The sequence below is a fragment of the Magallana gigas genome, chromosome 7 (assembly GCF_963853765.1).
Source record: "Magallana gigas chromosome 7, xbMagGiga1.1, whole genome shotgun sequence".
Classification (NCBI taxonomy): domain Eukaryota; kingdom Metazoa; phylum Mollusca; class Bivalvia; order Ostreida; family Ostreidae; genus Magallana; species Magallana gigas.
In genome coordinates, this window is record NC_088859.1 from 15,864,309 (window position 1) to 15,889,522 (window position 25,214).

At 33.0% G+C, this 25,214-nt stretch overlaps 1 protein-coding gene across 3 annotated transcripts in view; it reads right to left on the reverse strand.

Moving 5' to 3' along the window:
• Nucleotides 1-12,990: 12,990 nt before the first annotated feature.
• The window catches only part of LOC105347160 (BAI1-associated protein 3), a 55,966-nt gene continuing 43,742 nt past the window's right edge, over nt 12,991-25,214 (reverse strand). For all 3 annotated transcript variants that reach the window (XM_011456092.4, XM_011456090.4, XM_011456091.4), the window contains 12 exons: nt 24,904-25,005; nt 23,641-23,850; nt 22,914-22,982; nt 22,043-22,189; nt 21,598-21,711; nt 21,219-21,302; nt 20,594-20,675; nt 18,117-18,155; nt 16,541-16,664; nt 15,269-15,471; nt 14,467-14,578; nt 12,991-14,180 (listed from right to left, as the gene is read on the reverse strand). In XM_011456092.4, the coding sequence (XP_011454394.3) occupies nt 14,481-14,578; nt 15,269-15,471; nt 16,541-16,664; nt 18,117-18,155; nt 20,594-20,675; nt 21,219-21,302; nt 21,598-21,711; nt 22,043-22,189; nt 22,914-22,982; nt 23,641-23,850; nt 24,904-25,005 (1,272 nt within the window). In that variant the 3' untranslated portion in view covers nt 12,991-14,180; nt 14,467-14,480. The remainder of the gene's footprint in view (nt 14,181-14,466; nt 14,579-15,268; nt 15,472-16,540; nt 16,665-18,116; nt 18,156-20,593; nt 20,676-21,218; nt 21,303-21,597; nt 21,712-22,042; nt 22,190-22,913; nt 22,983-23,640; nt 23,851-24,903; nt 25,006-25,214) is intronic.

The following is a 25,214-nucleotide window of genomic DNA, read 5'->3' on the forward strand; positions in this document are numbered from 1 at the left end:
ATACTTTTATATGAATTAAATAATAGTAATTATTTATATGTATCGGTTGAATATTTAAAGGATTTGGACATGTCAATAAATTTTAAATACTACTTTAATGCATATTTTAAAGCATAAATATAGAGAAATATAAATTTTATGAATAATATCTCTAAAATAATATAGATCACATCGGCTGGGCTGTAGGTACCCTGTAAGTTTTTCTTATATTTGTAACGATTAAATTTTTAAAGTACTTGGACATGATTTGAGTTAAACTTTATTTTAATAAATAATTTCTAAATAGTTGATAAATTTACCATGTTTGTTTTTTTTTTTTGTATTCTGCTTTAAGTATTAGTAAGTTCAATGTAATTAGACCTTTGAGACTTTAAAATTTAATCAATTCTAGAGACATTTTAGCAATGAAAAAAAAACTATTCATATAGATGACTTTTATTTTATCGAAAAACGCGCTATCGATTTCTTAAGATACTCATAATTAAGTTCTCCAAATTATATTGCAATCAAAATTGTCATGTCGATCTTTATAACGATTTCATTTATACCGATTGATTAATTGCCGGGTTACTAATTAAACTGCCCAGGCGAAGTCTGTGCATTTGTATATAACACAGTTGTTGTCTAATTAATTAATGTTCGTGATTATGTATATAAAATCAAAAGCAACAAATGTTTATTGTATTGCATCACATAATATTTATTAAAACTGTTATTTATGATTTTTACAGGGTGCGTTCTATCTTGGAGAAAACGTACCTGGGTATTTTCTCTCTTGGAGAAAACGTACCCTGAGAATTGGGTACGTTTTCTCCTGGATACGTTTTCTCTTGGGTACGTTTTCTCTACCATTCGCCAGACTCATCCTAAAAAATATTGACAAGCAAAAAAAAAAGGTTTTTTCCCCAAAATCATGAAAATCCTAATCCGGGGGAGGGGGGGGGGGGATGTATACCTTTAACTTCAATTTCACTGGGTTTTTTTTTCACAATTTATTGTTCACAATTTATTTTTTACATAGTCCCATAAAAGTGGGGTGGGGGGGGGGGGCACTCCATGTTAATTTAATTTTTTGTTAGTAAATTTAAGAAAAATCTTTGCTGCGCAAAAAAAGTGGGGAGGGGGCAGGATCCCCCCCCCCCCTCCGTTGCTACGCTCCTGTAAGGAATCATTCTTTGAGTATTATGAGGTGATACTTTTGGTAGGGGCGTTATCAAATCCAATAAAGACCGAAATTGTCACCTTATAATATTTAAATAATGATTCCTAATTACTTATATTTACATAATTTGAAGCCTTCGTACGATTAAATATATAAAATTAATTTAAATAAGCAAACCCCGCTGGCACCTCAATATGGAGTCGGTTGAAGTTATGGGTTATATAGTACAAAATAGACACCTAGTGTTATCACAGCCAATGACACTAGAAAATGTAAATCTAGTGCATTGAAAAATGATAAAAAGGATAATCGGCCAATTTAATACATGTAATCTTTTAAATAAACAAAAGCACGTAATATTGTTGATAAATTTAAACTATTCATAACAAGCACTGTCCACTCATATAGTAGTGTATCAGCGGCCTACGAGGATTCTATATGAAAGAACATACATCGAATATTTTACATTATCCAGTGTCTTTGCCTGTGATAACACTACGTATCGATTTTGTACTATATAACCCATAACTTCAAATGACGTATAATTGAGGCGCCAGTGTGGTTTGCTTACCTATATTTCAATATTTAATCGTTCAATGGCTTATTTGGATTTGATCCCGCCCCGACCAAAATTATCACCTCAAAGAATGATTCCTTATTCCTTATTTTTACAGTGAGAAGGCCTTCCTTAAGGTTTAATCTGACAGCTGCGCTAATATAAACAATGCCAATGTCAATCAAACTTACGGGTCATTGATTTGATGATGGGGCGGAGTTAGCTGACTGAACAACAACGATAATGTACATTTTGTTTTAATGTGTTGTATGTGGTCGATGGTTTTATCTACACGGACAGTAGTGGGAGCCTGCACAGTTTCATCCTCCTGAAACATCTTAGTGATATAGATCGCTAACAATTCCGCAAACGTCTACCATTATATAAATAGTGCCTGTTTGGGAGGATAGGCACTATTTATTTTATTATACTGAATGTCTTTAATTGAAAGAAAATTGTATTGCTTTTATATAGAAATGAAGTGAATTCTATGGCGAACCGTACGCGCATAATTTACGCGCATGTAACAATTCGTTGTGTTACCCATTGCCAAGTGTGTTGCTAACGATGAGGGATATAGAACGGATTACCAACTGCGTCTAAACCAATCAGATTTCAGTATTTAGCATGAAAGTATAATAATGTAAATTATATTGTTATACTTTCATGTTAAATACTGAAATCTGATTGGTTAAGACGCAGTTAATAATATTTTCTATTACCCTCAGCGTAAGCAACGCACTTAGCAACGGGTAACATTAAAAAATGTTACATGCGCGAAAATTATGCGCGTACGGTTCGCTGTAGAATTCACGTTATTCCTATATAAAAGCAGTAAAATTTTACTTAAAAATTAAGACATTCAGTATAACAAAATAAATAGTGCCTGTTTGGGAGGATAACAGTTGAAATTGACACCCCTCGAAAACCATTGTCGACCTCCGCTTCGCGTCGGTTGACAATGGTTTTCTCGGGGTGTCAATTTCAACTGTTACCCTCCCAAACAGGCACTATTTATATAATGTTGTAATGCAGGTAGAAAGTCCTACGTCACCATTACTATGTAATGCATTTCTGTTTGTAAAGTTGTACACCTAACTACATGGTATGTGGTGAAACTTGATGATTTCCTTTGTATATAACAATGTTTACTGGAATGGTTTCATTTTGGGCCAACATTATCAACAGCAGTGAAAATAAGTCAAAAAAAATTACACATATTTGCGTATGCTTTTTGATAAAGGACAAATACTAAATCCATGGACTCTATAAATTTTTTTTTAGAGAAATGTGGACCTTCAAATGTATGGTGTGATTATGAATCACACCATTATATTATCAATTAAATTAGATTAAGACAACTATTAACCAAAGGTTAAAAGACCAGTTTGTACAGCAATGGCATAACGATATTCAGGAATCGATTAAGGGGGGTTGGGTTAATATTATATATAGAACTTATAAAACAGGAAATTAATAAGCTTGACGACTACCGGTTCCGCTTGTATACATATGAGTAAAATTAACGCATTAAACCATTCATATGCATGCAACAAACCCGTTCAACATCTGTGTTGATTGATCTTAATACTTCATATAAGTATTATATACGTTCAAAAATTGATTACCTGGTCAAATTTCTCTTTGTTTAAGCTTTGGTTGTAGGAATTTGGACCCCCAGTTCTCTGTTAATTAAGAGAGAGAGAGAGACAGAGAGAGAGAGTTGTAATATATGTACTTCAAAAAGTGTTAAGTTAAACTGTTACATTCTATAAAAAAGAATTGATTACAATTGAATACAATTTGATGTCCTTACCTCACCATAAATTTATCAATGAACAAAAAAAATAAATCTTATCGGAGAGATTTAAACAATCGATTACCTGATCAAAATCCACTTCGTTTCAGAGAGAGAGACAAAGAGAGAGAGAGAGAGAGAGAGAGAGAGAGAGAGAGAGAGAGAGAGAGAGAGAGAGAGAGAGAGAGAGAGAGAGAGAGAAAAGAGGGGGTAATACATGTACTTCAAAAAGTGTTAAGTTTAACTATTACATTTTATACAAAATTGTGTTTAAAAAAGAAATACAATCTGATGTCCTTACCTCGCCATAAGTTTATCAATTCAATGATAAAAGAAAATCTTATCGGAGGGTTTTAAACAATGTTATGCTTTGTTTGGTGATTCATTCGGGACATGAAAGTAGCGATTTTTCTGCAATGATCGCCAAAGAATCACCAAAAAAAGCATTTTTTTGTTTATATTAATATCTTTCTTTTAACTAATTAATAAATTTAAAGTTAGCAAAATTCCCTAAATAACTGTTTATGTACATACTAGTAAGTACGTGAGCTAAAAGAAACAGCCGAATCGTCTCCTGTGAGATCATCATGATTATTTCGTGCAGTGCGTGATTTTCCTAAGGTCGGCTGTAGGTTTCGACCAATCGATAAACAGGACATGTCAATTTTAGTCCTGTCAATGTCCTGTCTGTTTCTTGTCAGTTTCAGCCGATGTAGATTTCGACAAATCGACAAACAGGGCGTGTAGAAATGTAAAAATAATTCTGCAATGATCGCCAAAGAATCACCAAAAAAAAAGCTTTTTTTGTTTATATTAACATCTTTTTTTTTTAAATTATTAATAAATTGATTATGAAAAGTTAGTAAAATTCCCTAAATTACTGTTAACATACATAAGTACGTTAGCTAAAAGAAACAGCCAAATCGTCTCCTGTGAGATCATCATGATTATTTCGTGCAGTGCGTGATTTTCCTTAGGTCACTATAGGTTTCGACCAATCGATAAACAGGGCGTGTCAATTTCAGTCCTGTAAGTTTCTTGTCAGTTTCAGACGCTGTAGATTTCGACCAATCGACAAACGGGGCGTACAGATTTCAGTCTGGCTGTTTCTATAGAGCTATGAATTAACTGTAAGTTTCCGTAAGAAATAGGGGAAATAGTATTTGGTAGATGTAAACATAACACTATCTATCCACATCTTCCTGTATCAATGATGGAGTAAATAAAATATACTTGTATATTTTGATCTTTATATTCTTGGTTTTCATTCACTAATGATTGATTTTTCCTACACGATTTCTAAATTCCTATACCTCTAATTTCACAAAAATAAAACAAATTAAAAGTAAAGGAAATATTCAAAGCGCTCTCACGTGATTAAATTGAAAGAAATATTTTTAAGTGAAAATTTTGTTTTATAAATTTTTCGAGTGATTTGAAAGGTGCTTACAAAATAACACAAGTCTCCTTTAAAATTCGCTTAAGTGTCTTCATTCTCATTTAAATGTTGTGCAATTCAATTTGTTTATTCAAACAAAGCATTTATATACAATTGTATATTAAGTACATGCATTAAATAGTGATGTCAATGGTCTAATTATATTCAGCATATTTATAGAGGTGTCAATAAACATTAGTAATTAAACAATTGTTCTGTCCAGATATTGGGAAAACAATAGGAGTCTAAGATATGTCGCACAAAAACAATCCATAGGTTCACACAGTTGTTATTAAACATTGATATCTCGATTTGATCAATACTTATATACAGTAAACACAGTCTTATTTTCTTGACCATGGATTATTTTTGTTCAATACGAGATCATTCTAAATATACAGTAACATACAACGGAAAACAACTTGTTTCCCCATAGACCACATAACATCATGGTGACGTACTGCTTTTTAATATGTAAAGTGTAAAAAAAAATGCATAGGGATGTTTAATCTTAATATTAACCCTTAACCTCGTAAGACTTATTCTAAAAAGATTCAGCAGTTTCCATGGTAACAATCTTGCGATAATGACATCCCCACATATGCCTTTTTTCCCTATATACATGTAAATATAAGCTAGAAAATTTATAGAAGTACACGATTTGATTTCCTTTTTGAAAGAGTACATATGTCGGCGTAACCTTTCTACATGGCTTTAAAGCCGATAAAAATTCCTTTATTTTTAAGGTGGAATAACACATCATTAAAAAATGGCTGACCGCTGATCGAAACGACATTTCGTTTTATTAAAAGGATTTTGTCGACTGCAATATGTAACTTACTCCATAGCCGAGTGGATAAAGTGTCGGACTTTTGTATAAATTCATTTGTTTATTAGACATTGCTGTTTTTAAGAATTGATATGTACAGTGTATATTATGTTGAATATCAATATTTAAAAATATTAAAAAGATAAAAACAAAAAGTGTCGGACTTGTGATCTGTACATTCCGGAGTTCGAATCCCGCAGGGGCTTTTGTTGTTACTTACTGAAATAATTTTTTAAGATATTCATTTTCTATCCCCAATCTGCAAATTTTTCGCGTATTTGACATATGTACAGTTGATGTATCATTTTGATCTTTCATTATCAAATATAAAATGTCCTGTTAATTTTAGTGACTTTTTCCAGGTGTGTTATTCCACCTTAATCTTTACTCTAAGTTAGCATGCCAACGATCCTTATAGCAATTTAGCTGATCTTTACACCTTGGTGTATTCGTTTATGATATATAATAATATCATAAAAGAAATCGGTGAAAGCTTGCAGGGCCCCTGCATAAAATTAGGATTTTACATGAAGGGGTACATAGATATAAGAGGGAATATGAGACAGGAACATATATTTTTATCAACGATATATGCGATTACTGCGAATTGAATGTATTCCATAAAGGATATGGTCCTGTTCCTTTTAACACAGGGAATAAATGAAAGGGGAAAAGGTATGTGTAAATTACAAAGACTTGGACAACCCGGATGTCAGAGATAGGTAAATTATATCCGGTTCTTTTGAAATCCCCGTAAACAAATCGAAAGGAAATCCCCCCTATAAAATTGATTGGTACAAAATTCACCAATTCGTCTACCATATATCTCTAACCTTAACGAACAGGTATTTCCATGGGCCTTTGATATTAACATAGTGATACTTCAATTTTGATCAGTGAAGCAAAATGTACTAGCTCTACATAATTTGTGACTCTTTCGGATGTTTATTGATTTTTTTTCGTCGATTTCTCAACATAGATTATCTCAACAGAAACCCACTTCCTTATTTATCTACTATTACACATACCCAATCACAACGCTGGAGTAATACTATTTTAGTCAGAAAACGACACGCGTACAACCCCAACCACTCTCATATTACACACAAAAACATTTTGCTCAACGTTTATCGTCTTCACCCTACTGTCATCCAATACACTACTTCGCTAATAATTATTGGAATAATTTTTTTTTTTAGATATACGTCAGTTATTTATGTATTTAAAACTTATTTCAGCTAATTAAGGCTGATGCACTAGTACTTTTTGTAGAAACAAGACAAAAATGTAAAGATAATTCTTTATAAAATGATGTTTTAATCAATCAAGTTGATCATATAATAAAACAATTGTTGCTGGCGGGTTTTCGGTCAATACGATGATTTACATGTGGCTACCCTCGAATTACTATGTTCACCTCGCCTCCAGCTCAGTGAATATTTTACTTCGCGAATACCTAAATCATCGTATTGACCTCAAAAACAGCAATAATTGTTTAATATTGTCTGCTGCTCAGGCATTAAAAAACTGTAAACTGACTGCATGGTTCTAACCTTGGCCGTAACCCCCACCACCACACACGTAAACTTACATCCATTAAAAAATCAAAGGCCGGAACGGCCACAAAGGCGTCGAGCTGACATTTTCTTTTATATAGATTTATAAAATGATATCAATAATTTGAATGTTAGTACTAATAGTCGTATATCAAATAATACATATTAGAATAAAAAAAAGTAAATGAATAATGTTTTGTGTGCTTTTTAACAAAAATCAGTACATTTCCTTATAAAATAGGTTGTGATGCATTTATTTAAGAAATAAACAACGTTATTTAGTGAACATGGCGTTATGAATAGCAATTGCTCTGTTGGCATATTCCATGATGCGCGCTAGCGCATCATGGAAAATATGCCAGCAGAGCAGTTGCTATTCATAACGCCATGTTCACTAAATAATCGTTGTTTACTACTTATATTTGCATTTTACCACTCGCAAATAGCCTATATTAGCCTAGACCTGACATTTAGCTATTACATCAAAAGTAAACATTCAGACTGTAATGTATCTTATAATTCACATAGATTTGTTCACAGAATCAATGATATGTTATAACAGTAATTCCTTTAAAATGTTATCAAAAACATGTTTTAATATTACATGTAAATACGTCAATTTTAATCGAGTTGGAGAAAAACACATGATGTATCGTATAGTGGTTTAAATCTATATCGTCATGGAAAAGTATATATAACGTTACACCTTTATGACGTCATAGTATACTGACAGAGCAATTGCGATTATAGAGAAATAATTGCAGCTCCTCCATATGGGCTTACAGTGGGAAAGAACAATGGAAATGCAAATATAATACAATAACTCATCATGGTTACAAAAATCATTTACAGTGTGTCCCTTATTATAATAATAAAACATATTTTTATTCCCGTTTGAAAAAAGATTACCTATAGTATGGTTGTTTACAAACAAATCCACAACACGTGCTATTTAAAATGCTCGACGAAACCGACTGCATTATCGTTTTTAATCACTGTATATGTTTATAGCTTACATTCATTTTGGAGGCCGTGCCCGATAACAAATAAATTTACATATCAAATGTTATTTCTATCGGGCAAGGTCTCCAATTAAAATATAAGCGATAATTTAGTGAATGTTTACACCTTATTGCATATGGAGAAATGGTGTACATTTTACTAATTTGCATAGCGGCCATTTTGTTATCACAATGGCGATTTTCAGTACAATAGAATATATAGAAAGGAATGAGAAAAATCGCAAATTTTAATTAATAAGTATTTCGGAAATATTTTCTCCTCATTTGGTTCTCTCATTTACTACATCCGGAATCGGAATGTGCTTGTTTTGTTTACATTAGATATTGAGAGAGCGGTTCCTTTTGAATCTGAAAAATCGAAGCGGGGCGTTGTAAGAATAAAGTGTGTTTTAGTGATGAAAGACGTCATGAAGGGATTTTGGAATTATTTTTAAAATACTTGCCATGCATAGGTAAAGTAGTTCCTCATATATTTACAAAGTTTACATTGCAAACTAGTTGTGTCAGAAATCTTGACTCAAATTTTAAAAGTCTTGTCGGTTCCTTTTTACTTTCAATTTAGCATTTTTCAAGACTTTCTCAGTACGCTGTCGGACCTGCAACTAGGCATTTAGGCTTTATATTGAATCATTAGGCATATTGCATATTTCTATTTAAGAATTTTCGTTATAAACTGAATGAGATTTTTCGGGTTTAAATTCTATTCTGTTTCAAGCTGATATTTTTAGCTGTTTATTTATTTATTTACTCATTTTAGCCGGTATAGTCCTATTTTTAGATTATCTATAATGGATTGATAGAGAAGAATTCAACGTGAATTTGAAGCGTGAATCACTGATTGTGGTGACAAAAACATACACAGATAATCTATGCATTGCCCCAACACATGTTCTCATTCTAAAAAATTAAAGTTTTGAAATTTCATATACATAAAAGGTATGTAATTTTCATTCCTAAGGGAGACAATTTGAAGACATGAATATTAATGAGAACAGTGTCACGTGGCATTTAGCTCATGAATAAAGTGTACGTGATTTCTCCATTGGTATTAATCCGCCATTCTTGATTAGGCAAATTTATACTTATGCAATGAGTTGTCAATAACCAGGGAGGAAAAATTGGATTTTTGTACACAATGCAGTTGAATAAATGGAATAATAATCTTGTAATACGTTTAATTCTTTAAGGAACTTATTTCTTGTGCGCACTTAAAAGGCGGTGCAGAGCATGAATTTTTGGACGATTGCCAATCCAGACGATCGCTAGAAGGCTGCCGAGCAGTAGCTCGACACTTCATTGAAAGAGATTGTGCAGCAATGTTATTTCATGTGGGCAATAGTTACAGTAAATTCAAGGTCAGACTTACAAGATTCCCATTAGGCATTTCACACAACATTTAACTGAAAGTACATATGTGTTGGATGAATTATACAAGAGGATTTGAAAAAGAAAAACACCAAGCAGATTAGTTAAACATAAGCTAAACTTAGGCCACGCATACAACATGCATGTATTTATCAAATATCATTCTCTCGCCAGAGCATGCAGAGGTCGTGCTACACAAGCTTCGCTTACACAGTTACTAGGTGTAAGGGAAGCTTATATAGCACGACCTCTGGTGAGAGAATGATCAAATATATGTGTAATTTTCAGTCAGAATACCACATTATACCAAAATTAGTTAAAAGTAAGCGTATATTACAATACCTGTAGAACATAATTGTAATCGGATTCTTAAATTTGGGTACACACATATCCTATATTTTACTGCCTACTATTTTCCTATATGCCCCTTACAAAATTTGAAGATTTTAATGATGTCGTGTAAGATATTTAAGACTCAATCAACCTAGTAATTATGTAATTTGCTTTTCTTTATTGATATTCTAATTAAATATTGTACAATATTGAAAATGTGTTATGCTTGCAAAAACGCTATATTGCATGCGAAACCGTATATTAAGTGCGCTATGCCTTATTCTTTCAGCACGTGTAAGCATTTTCTTGGACATGAACATAATCAAATTATGTACAACAAGCATATAAAAAGTTCAGGTTTTCCGTCAATTGAATTAATTATGCATTGCATCAGCTTAATATATAATAAAAAAACAACTTACCAGTTTAGATACAGTAGTCTTCTAAAATACACAAGTGTATCGTAGATTTAAACACACTGGCTTCCGGGTACAAAAATTTGTGATCCACATGTAAAATTGTCTACATATACAGTCAAAGTATTTATACTTACATTTTGCGTAAACACCGACGCTACATGTAGTTGTCAAATGACCCAGTACCAAAACAATACAAATGCATGTAGCAAGATGCTTGATACACTCTATCATTTGTTACATGTAAGTATGCGTTCAATTTTAAATTGTTTACAAATCTATATAGATCTTAATTGTGCATAAATTTCCCGGTAATCATAGATACAAGATATCCACATACAATATATAAATAGTGCCTGTTTGGGAGGGTAACAGTTGAAATTGACACCCCGAGAAAACCATTGTCAACCGACGCGAAGCGGAGGTTGACAATGGTTTTCGAGGGGTGTCAATTTCAACTGTTATCCTCCCAAACAGGCACTATTTATTTTGTTATACTGAATGTCTTTTTTAAAATTTTTAAGAAAATTTTACTGCTTTTATATAGGAATAACATGAATTCTACAGCGAACCGTACGCGCATAATTTTCGCGCATGTAACATTTTTTAATGTTACCCGTTGCCAAGTGCGTTGCTAACGCTGAGGGTAATAGTAAATATTATTAACTGCGTCTTAACCAATCAGATTTCAGTATTTAACATGAAAGTATAACAATAGCATGTATATCGTCAAATGTATAGATCTCGGAAATAAGAAATTAACAAGGAAAGGGTTAGTCGAATTTACGGATTTTTAAGGGTTTAAAATACGTAGTAGAGCAGGTACGTCATGGACAGTCCTCTGCACCAACCCAGGAGTCTACTTCCCTTTTAATGATCACGTATCTTTATGCAATGGTTTAAAGCCAAGCACTGTCCGTTTTGGCATATATTGGATAGCGAATCAAAGGTGCGTTGGCCCCCAAGCAGACTGTACACTATTTGACAGTGGGCAGTTTGAGGCTTATAACTAATGACATCATTCTAAAATTTCATTCTAAGATTTCTTTTTACATGTAATTGTCGGCTGTTAAAATTAGAAGTGTGACGAGGGATATTCAGTGCACATGCACAGATCTAGAAAAGCTATAAAAGTGAAGGGGAAATTTTCATCATAACAAATATGTTCAGCAGACGGACGGAAAGCAAATGTCGGTAGGAAACAAGATAAACCTTAACTATTAATATAGAAAAACGTGTAATAAACAAGTCATATAATAAGAAAGTCCAAAGAAATTTTCATGTCCTAAGTAAATCTGAATTGCTAAACCTGCAAGTCATGAACTTGACGTTTAAAATATTCTCTTTTCAAGGTAGATACGTTATACCTAGTATAACAACGAAGATACAGAGAAATGTCCATTGCCCAGTCTTAATCCCAAACAGACAGCCAGAAATGGACTCTTAATCTCTTTATGACCTCCAAATACACCCTTTATGTACCTGTCACAAAAATAACGCATCAACTGATTGACAATTGAGAACCGTTGTGGTCCATCATTATTCGACGTGTATATTTCATTTCTATAGAAAAACACACTGAAATTACATGTATCCCATAAAAACTCTGGATCCAAGTCCAATCACTGATGTTTTATCAGTCTTGATTCAGTGAGAAGAAAAAGATCTCAAATTATAATCCTTCGGTAGTCTATGATAGGAAACTCACCCATACTTTTGTATAAACAGTTACACACAGTTGGTTCACATTTTAGATGCCGATGAATTTCAAGCATTAGATGCTAACACATCAAGCCTTATATACATGTATCTGCAAAATACAGTTATCTAGAATGATGTGTACAAAAACTTTAACTAGATATAAGAAACGGCAGATACATGAAGATCTCAACTTAACCCCACAGCTACATGTACCATTCTGATAATTGTACATCTTATGCATTATACCCCCATCTCTATGTAAAATTTCATTTGCAAACGTTAACTGACCAAAGAAAGGTAAAAACAAAACAAAAATCAACTGACCATGAAATGATCTGAAATGTCCTCAAAGCACTGCCAAAATCACCTAAACAGGATCTACATAGTGAACACACAGGATCAACAAGTAAATAGTGAGCAAAACATTCACCCATAGCTACACGAACCTTGAGCTTTTTGACTGTCGATGACAATTTGCTGTACAAAAAATTTAAGTTTTTGATTATTATGGTTTTTATTTCTTTTTTCCAAAAACCGGTTTTTGCTCTCTTTGTTTTTTCCATCTGAATATATTCCTATGCTATTTCATACTATATTTTATATAAAAAAAAAAAAGTGTATTACAGTGTTTTTAATTTTTCATTTATATCTTCACTTTATATGTATTACCTTGCAGCTTATGGAGAAGGTTTACATAGGCATTGCCTGCTGCCTAATCCATTTATGTAAATATATATTTGCATAATAAAATATGTTCAAATCAAATTAATAACAATTGTCACAATAGTATCAAGTTTGGTAAGCACAACACAACAACTGTTTACTTTTAATATTTGAACATTTTATCAGTTCTCAAGAAAAAATAAAATAATTAAAAATGTATTGCACTTATCGATGTACATATAATAAACTCAATAAATGTTGGACACAGGAACATTTACAATGTTGGGATAAAACGACACGACAACAAATAACACAAAATTTCAGGTACATAATGTAGAATATACCTGTTTAAAAAACAAAACATCGAACCTTTATTTCAAAAAACCTCTGAAAAATAACAAAAATATTCATCAATTATTCATTTTCAAATATACATATGTGTACATTTAGTTTCTAAAATCCATTTTGTGCTTTTTTTACCAAGGTTAAAATTTCAGCAAAATGCATTTATATATCCTACATGCTTAAATTTGAATTGCATATGCTGGCAATGCAAAGTTGATCAATTTCTACATTTTGGGCAGATTTTATCACAAGAACATTAAATTTACTGAAAGTCTGATTTGCATGCCAATAACTGCAGCTTGCAAGGTTGAAAAATAGCAGTTGTAAGCCATGAGCTACCTACATGTAGTTATCACAACAATCAACTGAAGAAGATCTGACACATCATCATCATCATCATCATCTCTCTCTCTCTCTCTCTCTCTTCTCTCTCTCTCCATTGCACATCTATAGTAGCCAAATACACATTAAGTCCCATACTTCCTTATCCAGCAAAAAATTGTTAAAATGTTAAAAAATACCCACAAAATTCAATTTGTAAACTGGTATATTGTATATTACATCACATCATTGATTATCGGGAAAATGAATAAAAAAGCTCACTTTAAATGAGCATGTGAAATGTTGAGATGTCAGTACACATGAACTGATACACTGATAAAGTTTAACAAGAATAAAAACACATTACAAATAGCAATATCACTATAAATTCAATACAAATAATAAAAAAAAAACAATAAAAGAAACAACATTTCTCCTTAAGATGCAGCCAAAGTTCTGGTTTGATGAGTTAAAATCTTCTCTGCCCAGGGTTCACTATGTATGCAACTGTAGGTATTCAGGCACTTTTCTTATTCCCTCTTTGACATACCCTTTTATTAACACAATATTCACCATCATCTTTTCATTGCTCTCCAACTTTAGTTCAATCAACATGTTCAGTTTTTATATTCTCCTCCAAAATTAGAAACAAGGTAGCTAGCTGCCCTTCTGGTTCTAGAAATAAATAAATGAATATAGAGTTAACATCACAACCATTTATTTTTCTAATAAATTATATATTCATATCAAAACAAGTTTTTCTGCCCAGTTTTCTTTACATGTAGGTTATCACGCTCATAATACATTCAGGTCTTTCAGTGCTCTAACATTATAGTAAGTTTCTAATGAGAAATGGGTTCAATCCAATTGACTGCATACACATACACATGCACTAGGCAAGATATAGATCATGTTGGGTGCAATCCACTTTTCTTCATGCCCACTGTAACTATAATTATACCTCCCACACTTCCTTCAAGCAGCCTTCTCCTCTACTTTGGACCTCTTCTTCACAAACTCCTGGGCGTCTTTATCCCACTCACGTGACGCCAGAATGTCAAGAGCTCCATTCTCTACAACAACATACTAATTATACAGAGAAAAATATGTAACTAATTGAACTATCTAGACTTTAAGATGATAGTCCCAATGTTACACTAATTTAAGATTCACACTTAAAACAGATTGATGCACGAGTTTGGTAAAAAGTACTGTGGTTTTATGCATATATATTCATTAAATTATTTCCAAAGCTGCTTTCCATAGTATAAAGTTTACTCAGCAAGTTTTACTTGGCAGGTCCTAAGCCTTTGCAATTATATTTTCAAAGATTGGGTGTAACAATTGGAGAGAGTATACACTTTTAAACAGCTCTATCTATTTTTTTAAAGACCAGAGTCCAACTATTCTGGGTGTGGTAATTTATTCATTTTATTCAAATGGTTTTAATGCTGTATTTATTTCTGAAATGACCAGATAACTGGGCGATGTATTTTGTTAATATGTAATTTGATAGTAATCAGAATACATTCGCATTTCCTCATGTAAAAGTATGCATATTCATATTATAAAGTAAATTAATGTTATCTATATACTTATCATTTTATTAATATTTCTCCATTCGGTCCATAATCCAGATTTATTTATTTTGCTAATTAAACTGAAAATTAAAGACATCTGATAGACGAATTCCTCTGTTGTACTTATCACTTAACACCACCCTGCATCACATCCTATATCAAAAGTTCAAGAAAATGTGTTACCTTTATGCTGTGGTTGCATCAGGGGTAAGGCTGTGATGGCGAGGGCATCGAATCCTGAGATATCCTGACCATCCACCCCCGGTATGTTACACAGGTCCACATACGCCTCCCCGGCGAAGTCGTTCTCAAACACGTAGTCGTGGTCCATTACAGTGAAGACTAGTACGGCTCCCCTCTGTCTGCACTGGTCTATTGATACATTGCTGTAAAAACAAGGTCCCCAGGAGCTCAAATACAAATGAAGTACACTGATCATCAATACCATTGGGGAGTCAGGTGAGGTCAAGGACAGTTAAAAAGATGTCAAGGTCATTTTCCAATTTACACTATTTTTAAAAAGAATATCAGTTTTTTTTATATTTTGAGAATATATTTAGAAGAAAAAAAACAAAATTCAAGGGATATCTCAATTTCAAAATTATGCACGTCTTTTATGACTTGATTTTAAATTGCACACCAGTACTGGGTAGTATACAGCTATTAATGAATCCTTACTTTCCTTTCTATATAATATCCTAAACTCATTTTTCTTTCTAGCATTTGTTGCAAGATTTGATTGATGTGTGGTACGTCTTCTATTTTCAGAAAAATCAAGTTCACGTTTTATTTTCACTTTGTTATTAGAGATAAGCAGAAACCATATCAATTTATGGGCGCGCTTGATTTTACCAAAAGGTGTACACTGTGTACACTTTTGTAAATCAAGTGCAAAGGTGTAGCGTTTAGGTGTACACCGGGTATACACTTTTCTATACCGAGTCAGGGGTATGTGCTGTTGGGTGTAGCACTGAAACCAATATGGCGGACGAATGTTATAATGGAAACTTGGAAAATGATTTTAAGTAATGTAACCGATTAAAAGTCGCATAAAAGTTGTCGTTTGTATGAAAGCCATTAAATTTGAAATGTGTGTTTATCTTATTGCATTTATATCACAAAAAACCTATTAATTGTCGCAGAACAGCAGATTTCTTTGTTAAACCCTTTTCCATCATATTCATTCTTAACTTCCCTACATCATGTACACTACACCATTGAAGTGGACTTGATATACAATACAAAATTTTTACACCAGTGTATACCGGTGTACACCAAGTTAAGCTTAATAAAGCGCGCCCTATAAAAACCTGCCAGTGGATGTAAATTTTCTAAAATTAAATATGATCACAAGGAAAGTACTTGTACACATTAGGGAGATCTTAAATAGGGGTTTCAAAATTATAAGTATTGAGAATCTAGCGGTCACTTCCTGCACTTGTTAAATTTACTTACAACTCGAAGGACTCGTCAAAAACGGGATTTAGTGTTTTCTTCTTGATGCTGGTTTTCTGTACAGGGACATCATGAAATATGTGCTCTGGACAAAACTGTATCAAAACATATGGATCGCTAAAACCTACAAATAAGAACAAAAAATCTTGAACTTTACCTATGATTTTCTTACTTGGGAGTCTGAACCCGCGTTGATAAAGCTAATTAAGCCCATTGAATCACCCCCTTCAAGGTACTGATTGGATCTATCCCCCAATATCTGCAGTATATTGTATGTCAAGTACTTTAATGGTTTATACTTTCAACACTGAAACTGTCAATGTTTCGTCCCTTTCCTTTTCTTTCCTAGGAAACTACGAGGTTTTATTCTAGATGACCTGAATAACGGAAATTTCATGATTGAAATATGAATTCTGAGTACATGCATGTGATTGACAATGATTTTGTTGTACATGTATCATTAATATGTAACGTGCAACCCTACCCAGCCGTGTGTTTCACTAGTGTATGTCTTACACCAAAGCATTGCACCATGGTCCGTTAACCTGTGAACTCAGATTTTCCATGAGAATAAGAACCACTTCCCATCGATTACTTTAGATAACCACTAACTGTGGTTGAAAGGTGCATCTTGCAACAATAAAGCCAATTTTGACACAAATATAATTATATATACTTGAATGAAATTACTCTTTAATTTTTAAATTATTAAAATTTATTTCAACGTAGTTCATTTGCATAGCTAAAAATTATCTATAATTCTCTTGATATTTCTATTTCAAAATTTTAAATTTGTGTGAACATGTCAGCAAATTTGATCCCAGATATGCATATGATATGAGGACTGTACAACCACAAATGTATCCTAGGCAGGATCGCAAGACCACTCCCCCCCCCCCCCCCCCCCCCCCCCATAAATGGCAACGGATAATAAAAGAAAATTTTTTACAAGGAATAAATTTCTCTGTATTTTACAGATTGGTTGGGTGATTCTGGGGGCATCAAAACTAAGGAATTGTCAGTGGCTATCATAATGTTTTTATTTACCTACCTTTTGCAGAACCAACCCATGCAATCTGAGGGTCCAGATACATCTACATACTTGTAATTTAAATGGGTGCTTACATGTTTTTCTCAACACATACATGTCTTGTATCAAGGCATTGTCTATTGTATCAAGGCATTGTCTATTGTATCAAGGCATTGTCCAAGTACTTTTGCATTTGCATTTTTTTCAACAAATGAATCATGTTTGTGCGTCAAGTTTGTAGGCAAAATTTTACAGGTGGTACATGAATAGTTTTAAGCTGACGATTATAATTTTCTACTTTTTTCTGATTTATGAATTAAAATGATTGAAACAGGAAAAATAGAGCGGAAATAAAAAAGAATTTCCTTGATGCGGGAAATTTAAAATAACATAATTTATATAGCTTTATTTAAATACAGGCGGGCAAGTCCAATGACCAAGAAATTGAATTGATGTGACAATACATATTCTTTTGCTTTGCTGATCTCAGTGCTTACTCAACATGCATTAAACGACTTTGATTTTAGCACATTCTGCTACACTTACCATTTGCATCAAGTGGAATGACATCCTTTGCATTCAAAACTAGTGAAAAAGAAATAACAATTATAATTGTGAAATATCATCAGATTAAGCTTTTAGAATCCGTTGCTTTCAAACCTAATTAATATATCATAATGATCATTCAGATATTGAATCCTCTTCTAAGGATAGGGGTAAGTCCTTAAGATCAAACTGATTTGTAAAGTTATATATAAACATACATTACTGTAACAGTAACTTGATCCAAAGGGTAAGATTATGCCCAGTTGCCAGATCATCAGATTAAACAAAACAGAAAGCCTGAGCTTTTACCTACCTTAACTCCCAAAAAAGAACTTTTGCTTAATGTTTTTCTTAAAGGGTACCTGCAGTGGCGGTCAATTTTTGATATAATGAAGATCTATGAGTAAAAACATCATCCTGAAAATTTTACAGCGATCGCATAAGTAGTTTTTGAGATATTTGGGGAAAACCCGATTTCACACCTGAACGAGTTTTGAATCAAGCCGATTTGGCGCGAGATGAACTGTGACGTCATGCGGTCAACGCGACTGTATGAGAAACAGGAATATCGTATGAAAACTGTTCGTTTTCTTGCATTGTTTTATCGATATATGAACATTTTTTTCTGTTTTATTTCCTTATCAAACCTGGATGATTAAATATACTGTTGTTTGAGTTTAAACCTGTTTTTCATCGAACAAAAATGCCGAATTTGGAAAATTGTTTGCTTCATGAATTTAGTCAAATGTGTAACACATTTTGCATATAAATGCACAGCATATGTAGCAAAATGGCAATTAATCAAAATTTTGTTTTAAGAAACATATTTTGTTTATATTGTCATTCTTCCGAATGATTTTTCCGTGCCATTATAAACTGATTAATAATATTGATAATACATATTTCGTAAAAGGTCACGCGGGGTCTATTCCTTGTATAAGGCATAAAATTACAAATGATTTCGCCCGATTATTCAATAATAATGATATAGGACTAATAACAATCAAAAGAGTATGCATTCTTTTACAAACAAACACGGGATTATAAACGGATCAAGGCGAAAGTCCAAGATGGTTGCATGATTAAGTCCGTAAACGTCCCTGGTCTCGTATTCTTTTAAAAATACGATAATGGAATTTCATTTTACATTTATTTACATCCTTTGTCAAAATGTTCAAGTTTATTCAGATTTCATAATGATTCTCTGTCAGTTTAACAATTTAGGTAATGTGGAGTTAAAGCGTTAATTAATTGCTGACCATAGCGCTCGAAAGAAAGTTGCACTTGATTAAATAAGAAATTAAGACCAACGTAAATGTAATTACTTCCGAAATAATTACTTGATCACATAAAAAAGGTTTAAATTGCTAAATTGTAAATTTGGTCATTATTTCAGTGATTAGATAAGTAACAATAAAGGCATTTACTTCGAACATTAGTTTTACTATTGGATAGTCTTTAATCACTGATTGACGGACTATACACATGTATTAGCTTACAAATGCTTGATTCACACAGTCTAATTTATTTTTCTTTTTTATTGTTTAACAATTGAGTAGCTAATTATACACAATTCAATTTACCAGTCCAGAGGTGTGAAACCCTCTCTTTGTTCACCAGACTCGTGTACCATGTGTATACATACCCCAGATACACGTGTGTCTGGAGCAGTGGCTTCGTTAGTTTACCTGTGTCATTGTCTCGGATCACTCGTGTGTGAAGGATATTATGTAATCAAAGAATGAATAATGAACATAAATCAGCCCATGCAAGCGTTTTAAGATATCGTATTCATCAGTAAAAGGGCGACGAGAATAGCAAATTTTAAAATCCTTTAAAAATAAATATGACTGTAATAAAATAAATACGGATACAAATTTCTAAATCTACAATACTTAAAATAACTAGATACGTCAAAACATCAGACCTATATTAATCATTTTGGCTGAAAAATCGAATTTAATTTGTATAGTTTTGTAAAGAAATTTCCCTCCTGTTGACCTAGTGACATCACTTCCGCTGAAGCCTCGTTATCGCCTAATTCTGTTTTATCTTGATTAGATTTCCCAAAGCAGGTAAAAATAGCCACTTTGAAGCGGCATAACTCCGTTATTTTTGCATCGATTTCGATGCGGTTTTTTGCATTAAATTTTGCTAATTAAACTCTTTGACATATGTTTCACATCGACTTGGCTGCAGGTACCCTTTAAGTTTGTGTTTGTTTTTGGAAAAAATTAACTACTGGGTAACAAGTTAAAAATCTTGCCTTTGTATGCTTTTATAAAGCAGTACATTATTTTAAATAAATTCTAAATAACTAAAATTTTACAGGCATAATCACCAATAAGCATTTCCACCTTACATTTGTCTATCTTCTCTAAATAAGCTAAAGAGTATACATCTAGCTTAGTACTTCAGAAGCACTTAGAAACATAAATCTTAAACTTATCTACAGTAAAAACTTTAAAAGTACCTACTTTCAACAAACATTGTTTGTGTCTCATTTCTGTAGCACATCCTGACATTCAGTACACCATACTCCTTGGATTTAAACTCGGCCTGTACCGAATAACAACAAAATCAAATCAGAAAACTACTTCTGCTTGTATAAATAACAGTTTATAAAGGTACCAAAGACAATTGTTATTTGTCTCAACATCAAAACCTCACTCTACGCAAATTGTTACAGAAGTGATTTACTGAAACTATGTTTAAACTAAGCAGTCCATAAGCATACACACAAGTTTGTGGGCAAGACTGAAAGCTAGAAAACTTACTAACAAACCATCAAACTTACTTCTTATGCATTGGAATAAGCCAAACCCTATTCGTTTTTAAGTTATTAATGAATTATATGTCAGAGCTATTCAACATCATTGAGTAAATACATTGCACATTTTTAAGTAGGACTCAACAGAACACAATAAACAAATAGATTTGTAAACCTTTCTACCATTAACATTGATGCATTGAATCCTTTCTTTTCTCTCAATTTTACTGTATTTATATTACTGTATTAAGATATTGTGTGGTTAATGTTGCATCATTATTTACAAAAGAATAAATACATATACTTGTAATATAAAGCAAAAATTTCCAAACCTGTTGTTTGAGTTTCTCTTCATAGAAAATAGTTATCAGCTTCAAAGTGTCCTTTTTGTACAGTGCCAACAGTTTTTTCAATTCCTATGAAATATAAAATATGAATGTTTGTTTGGAAAAATAGAATTTATAGATTTATATTGAGAGAGAGAGAGACAGAGACAGAGAGACAGACAATCTATCAAAATAGTCTTCATGTACCTTATCACCTTATAAAATTCCAGTAATCTTACTCTCACACTCCGACAATCATAGAATTGCACTTGAGTTGACAAACTTTACTACCTAAGTTAACTACAGGTTAAATCAAATCACTTTACTCCAACCAATTCAAAATAAAGACTTTGGTTATCAATCAATGCCACAAGCTGACACTCACTATATACTGTTCTGTAGTAATTCTCTTCATATCCAACCCTTTCTCGTTTGCATGGAAGAAATCAACCAGCAACTCCAAAGCATCATACATTCTCTTGTATATAACAGGTTTCCTCTTAAAATAAAAGCACATACAAATGATCAGAGGCTACGACGGGTAACTTTTCTTGCATTTTCAACTTCATCTAAACTAATCCCTACTGAAAGGTTACTGTGACATCATTTTATTTGCGGGGGTCTATGTTTGTGGGTAGCTAAAATTTTCTGGTTCATGGGGATGTAATTTTGTTGGTAGTGTAATTGGGTGGATTTTATAAATATAAAACAAATGATTTTATATAGGTTTGTGGGGATGTAAATTTGCGGGCAAGGGTTACCCACAAAATCCACTAACATTGGTCCCTCACAAACAATGCTGATTCCACAGTATATGTGAAGGTCCCTACCGATTCTTCAGTTACTAGGACCTCCTTGAATTCCTCCAGGACCTCTACCCAGATGGACTGAAGTATCCTGTCAAAGTTGGACTTCAGGAGGTGCTGATTCAGGGTCAAAAGGTTACTGTCCAGATATTTCAGCAAATCCTCCACAGCCTTCAAATATACATTGTGGATTAATATAGCATTGAATCATGTTTTTTTTTTTGAAAGATACAGTCTCATAACTGCACCAGTGTGTGCATACAAATTGATACATGCGTTATGAAAATTTGTATGCACTCATCGCTGCAGTTACGAGACTGTATCTTTAAAAAAATCAATGCTTATGTTTACATTTTTTAAACTTCTTGACTTGTCCTATCTTATCCTAAGGGTAAGTTCATATTAATGGAAGAGCCACTGTCACTGCCACAAGCGTGAACTTTGATTTTCACTTGTGACGTTGCAGTTTACAGCGTTCAACATTTGTGACGTCATAATAAAACTTGTCATTTTAATCTTTGAGTACCCTGTGTGCATTATAGTGTAACTGCCGTAGCTTTCAACACACTTTACGAGCCAAAAATATGTCGAATGTAAATATTAAGATTTATACAATGATGGAACAAAGCCCATTTATACAATAGTAATTAACATGAAAATTCTATATCAATATTAATATTTCTTAAATAGGAATGTGGAAAAATGAGAGAAAATGTGTTGGTGTACTACATAATTACCACTGAATACAATAACTCCCATCTTCATATGGCAAATATAATACTTGTATATTGTTGATAATGTACGCTTTAAATAAAAGTGTGTATTTGAGAAGCTGCCCTTTATTGAATAGACAACATAATGTAGAGACTTTAAAAGAAACATCAGGTGCTTATACCTCCTCAGCTGGAACAGACTCTGGTGCCCAGTTTAAGTGGAAAACATCACTCTTGATATCTGGACGCATCTATTAAAGAGTTCAAATGCAGCTATATGATTATAAATCTCATCTTAAATAGTCAATTCTTAACTGGTTTGAATATTCTAGAAAAACAAAAATATCTGCCAATTCTATATTCTTGCTATTAGACAAAAACAAATAGCATGGACAAAATCTTTGCCAAAAATAAAATCTAAACCAGAACAACAGTATCAATTAATTAGGTTTCTATCTCAATATCTGTTCAACATCAATTATCTTTTTGTACCACTCCTAACCTATCCTATCCACTCCCTATCTTATCCACCTCCTACCTTATCTTATCAACCCCCTACCTAGGCTTATCCACTCCCTACTTATCTTATCCACTCCCTACCTCATCTTATCCACTCCCAACCTTATCTTATGCACTCCATACTTTCTTTTATCCACCTCATACCTTATCTTATCAACCCCCTACCTAGTCTATTCCACTCCCTGCTTATCTTATCCACTCCCTACCTCATCTTATCCACTCCCTACCTAGTCTTATCCACTCCCAACCTTATCTTTTGCACTCCATACTTTCTTTTATCCACCCCCTGCCTTATCTTATCCACTCCCTACCTTATCTTATCCTCTCCCTATCTTGTCTTATCCACTCCATACCTTATCCACTCCCTATCTTGTCTTATCCACTGCCTACCTTATCTGCCACATGATCCACCACCTTCTTTATCTTGGATGACATCATCTGGTCTGCCTCTTTCACAGTTGCGTGGAGGTTTGACTTGACCCCTAGCTCCGCGCCCTCCCACTGTTCTACTGCGTGCTGAATGTTGACAAAGTTCAATGTTTCTGGGAGCTGTTTTAGGGCCCTCCTGACCTGCTCTATGTTGTTGATAGTAATACACAGCTGAAAAGTGTCAATATAGTACTTTCAAACAAGCAATATAAGGCTACAATGGAATAAATATTTAAATGTATCATAGAAAATGCAAGATACTAAATTTTTTTATTCTCATAGGAAGGATACTTCAATACTTATGGGAAAATGTCCATTTCAAAATCAATCGGAACAATTAATGACATATTTGCACAGTGACAAAAACGGGAGAAAACATGAAGGATCAGACTGAGACTTCGAGCTTTGTTTGTCGGGTTCTCTACAAAGTGAACTATTGGTCCCCACCAAATACAAATTCCCAAAATGATAACTTTAGCAGGACTTTTAACTTGTTTGTTCCAGGAGATTGTTATAAAGGGACAAATCATGAAGGACCAGATTAGGACTCAGAGCTGGTTCATTTGAGTATCTTTTGTCAGGTCTTAATCAACGTGAACTATCATCATCAATTAACCAAATTCCTTACTTCATATTACTTTCGTAAGTTGTTTTATATGTTAGTTCCAAGGGTTGGTTAAAAAAAGGTAGAATATTCCTTTAGTAGGTTGTTCAATAAGTTAGTTCCAAGGCTTTGTAAAAAGAAACTCTGCAAAGTATTCAGAGATTGGTATCTGTTTGACTGTTTTTAAAAAATGATTCAACTGTAACAACACAAGAAAAAGTCGCATATGATTCAATTTGCTCATCAAAACCTTACTAGCTTTAAGGATACATATAAGTATATATCCTTGAAACAAAGTGCTATGCTTAAATTGCACACAGTCACAACTTGGTTTTTTTTTTTTTTAAGTTTAAGTGATATTAATTTGGTGACTCACAATAAGCAATGAGTCTGGATTTTTCAAGATTGGCATATTTGGACCCCACATTTTGGTGGGACAAATACTTCCAAGTACTCATTCAGTTTAGTGACGTCAAAACATGCCTTCAGTGACACAATTAAAAGATTTCTTTGATAAGTAAGCAGACTGACTAATTTTTTTTATTAAAAATAGCCAACTAGTAATATAACATTTGGACTTTAGTGAGTCAAACAATCTAAAATACATGTATTACTCAAACCTGTTCTGTGACGTCAAACTGGCCCTCATCATCATAGTAACCTTTGTCAATCAGTTTCTGATGAATCTCATCAGCGTATATCTTGGCACAGTCAGACATGTCCTGAAAACAAAACATTTCTCACTTAGTTACAAGCATAAGCAGGCTTTTCGCTTTACAAAGGAGGTAACTGAATACTGCAAAAGTCGTATTTTACGCATGGGGGAAATTAACATTAGTTATGCGCTAAGTTTAAAAATGCATAAAATACCCCACGCATATGGTAAAAAAAATGAAAATTTTAGAGAAATAAATGAAGCATCTGCATATTA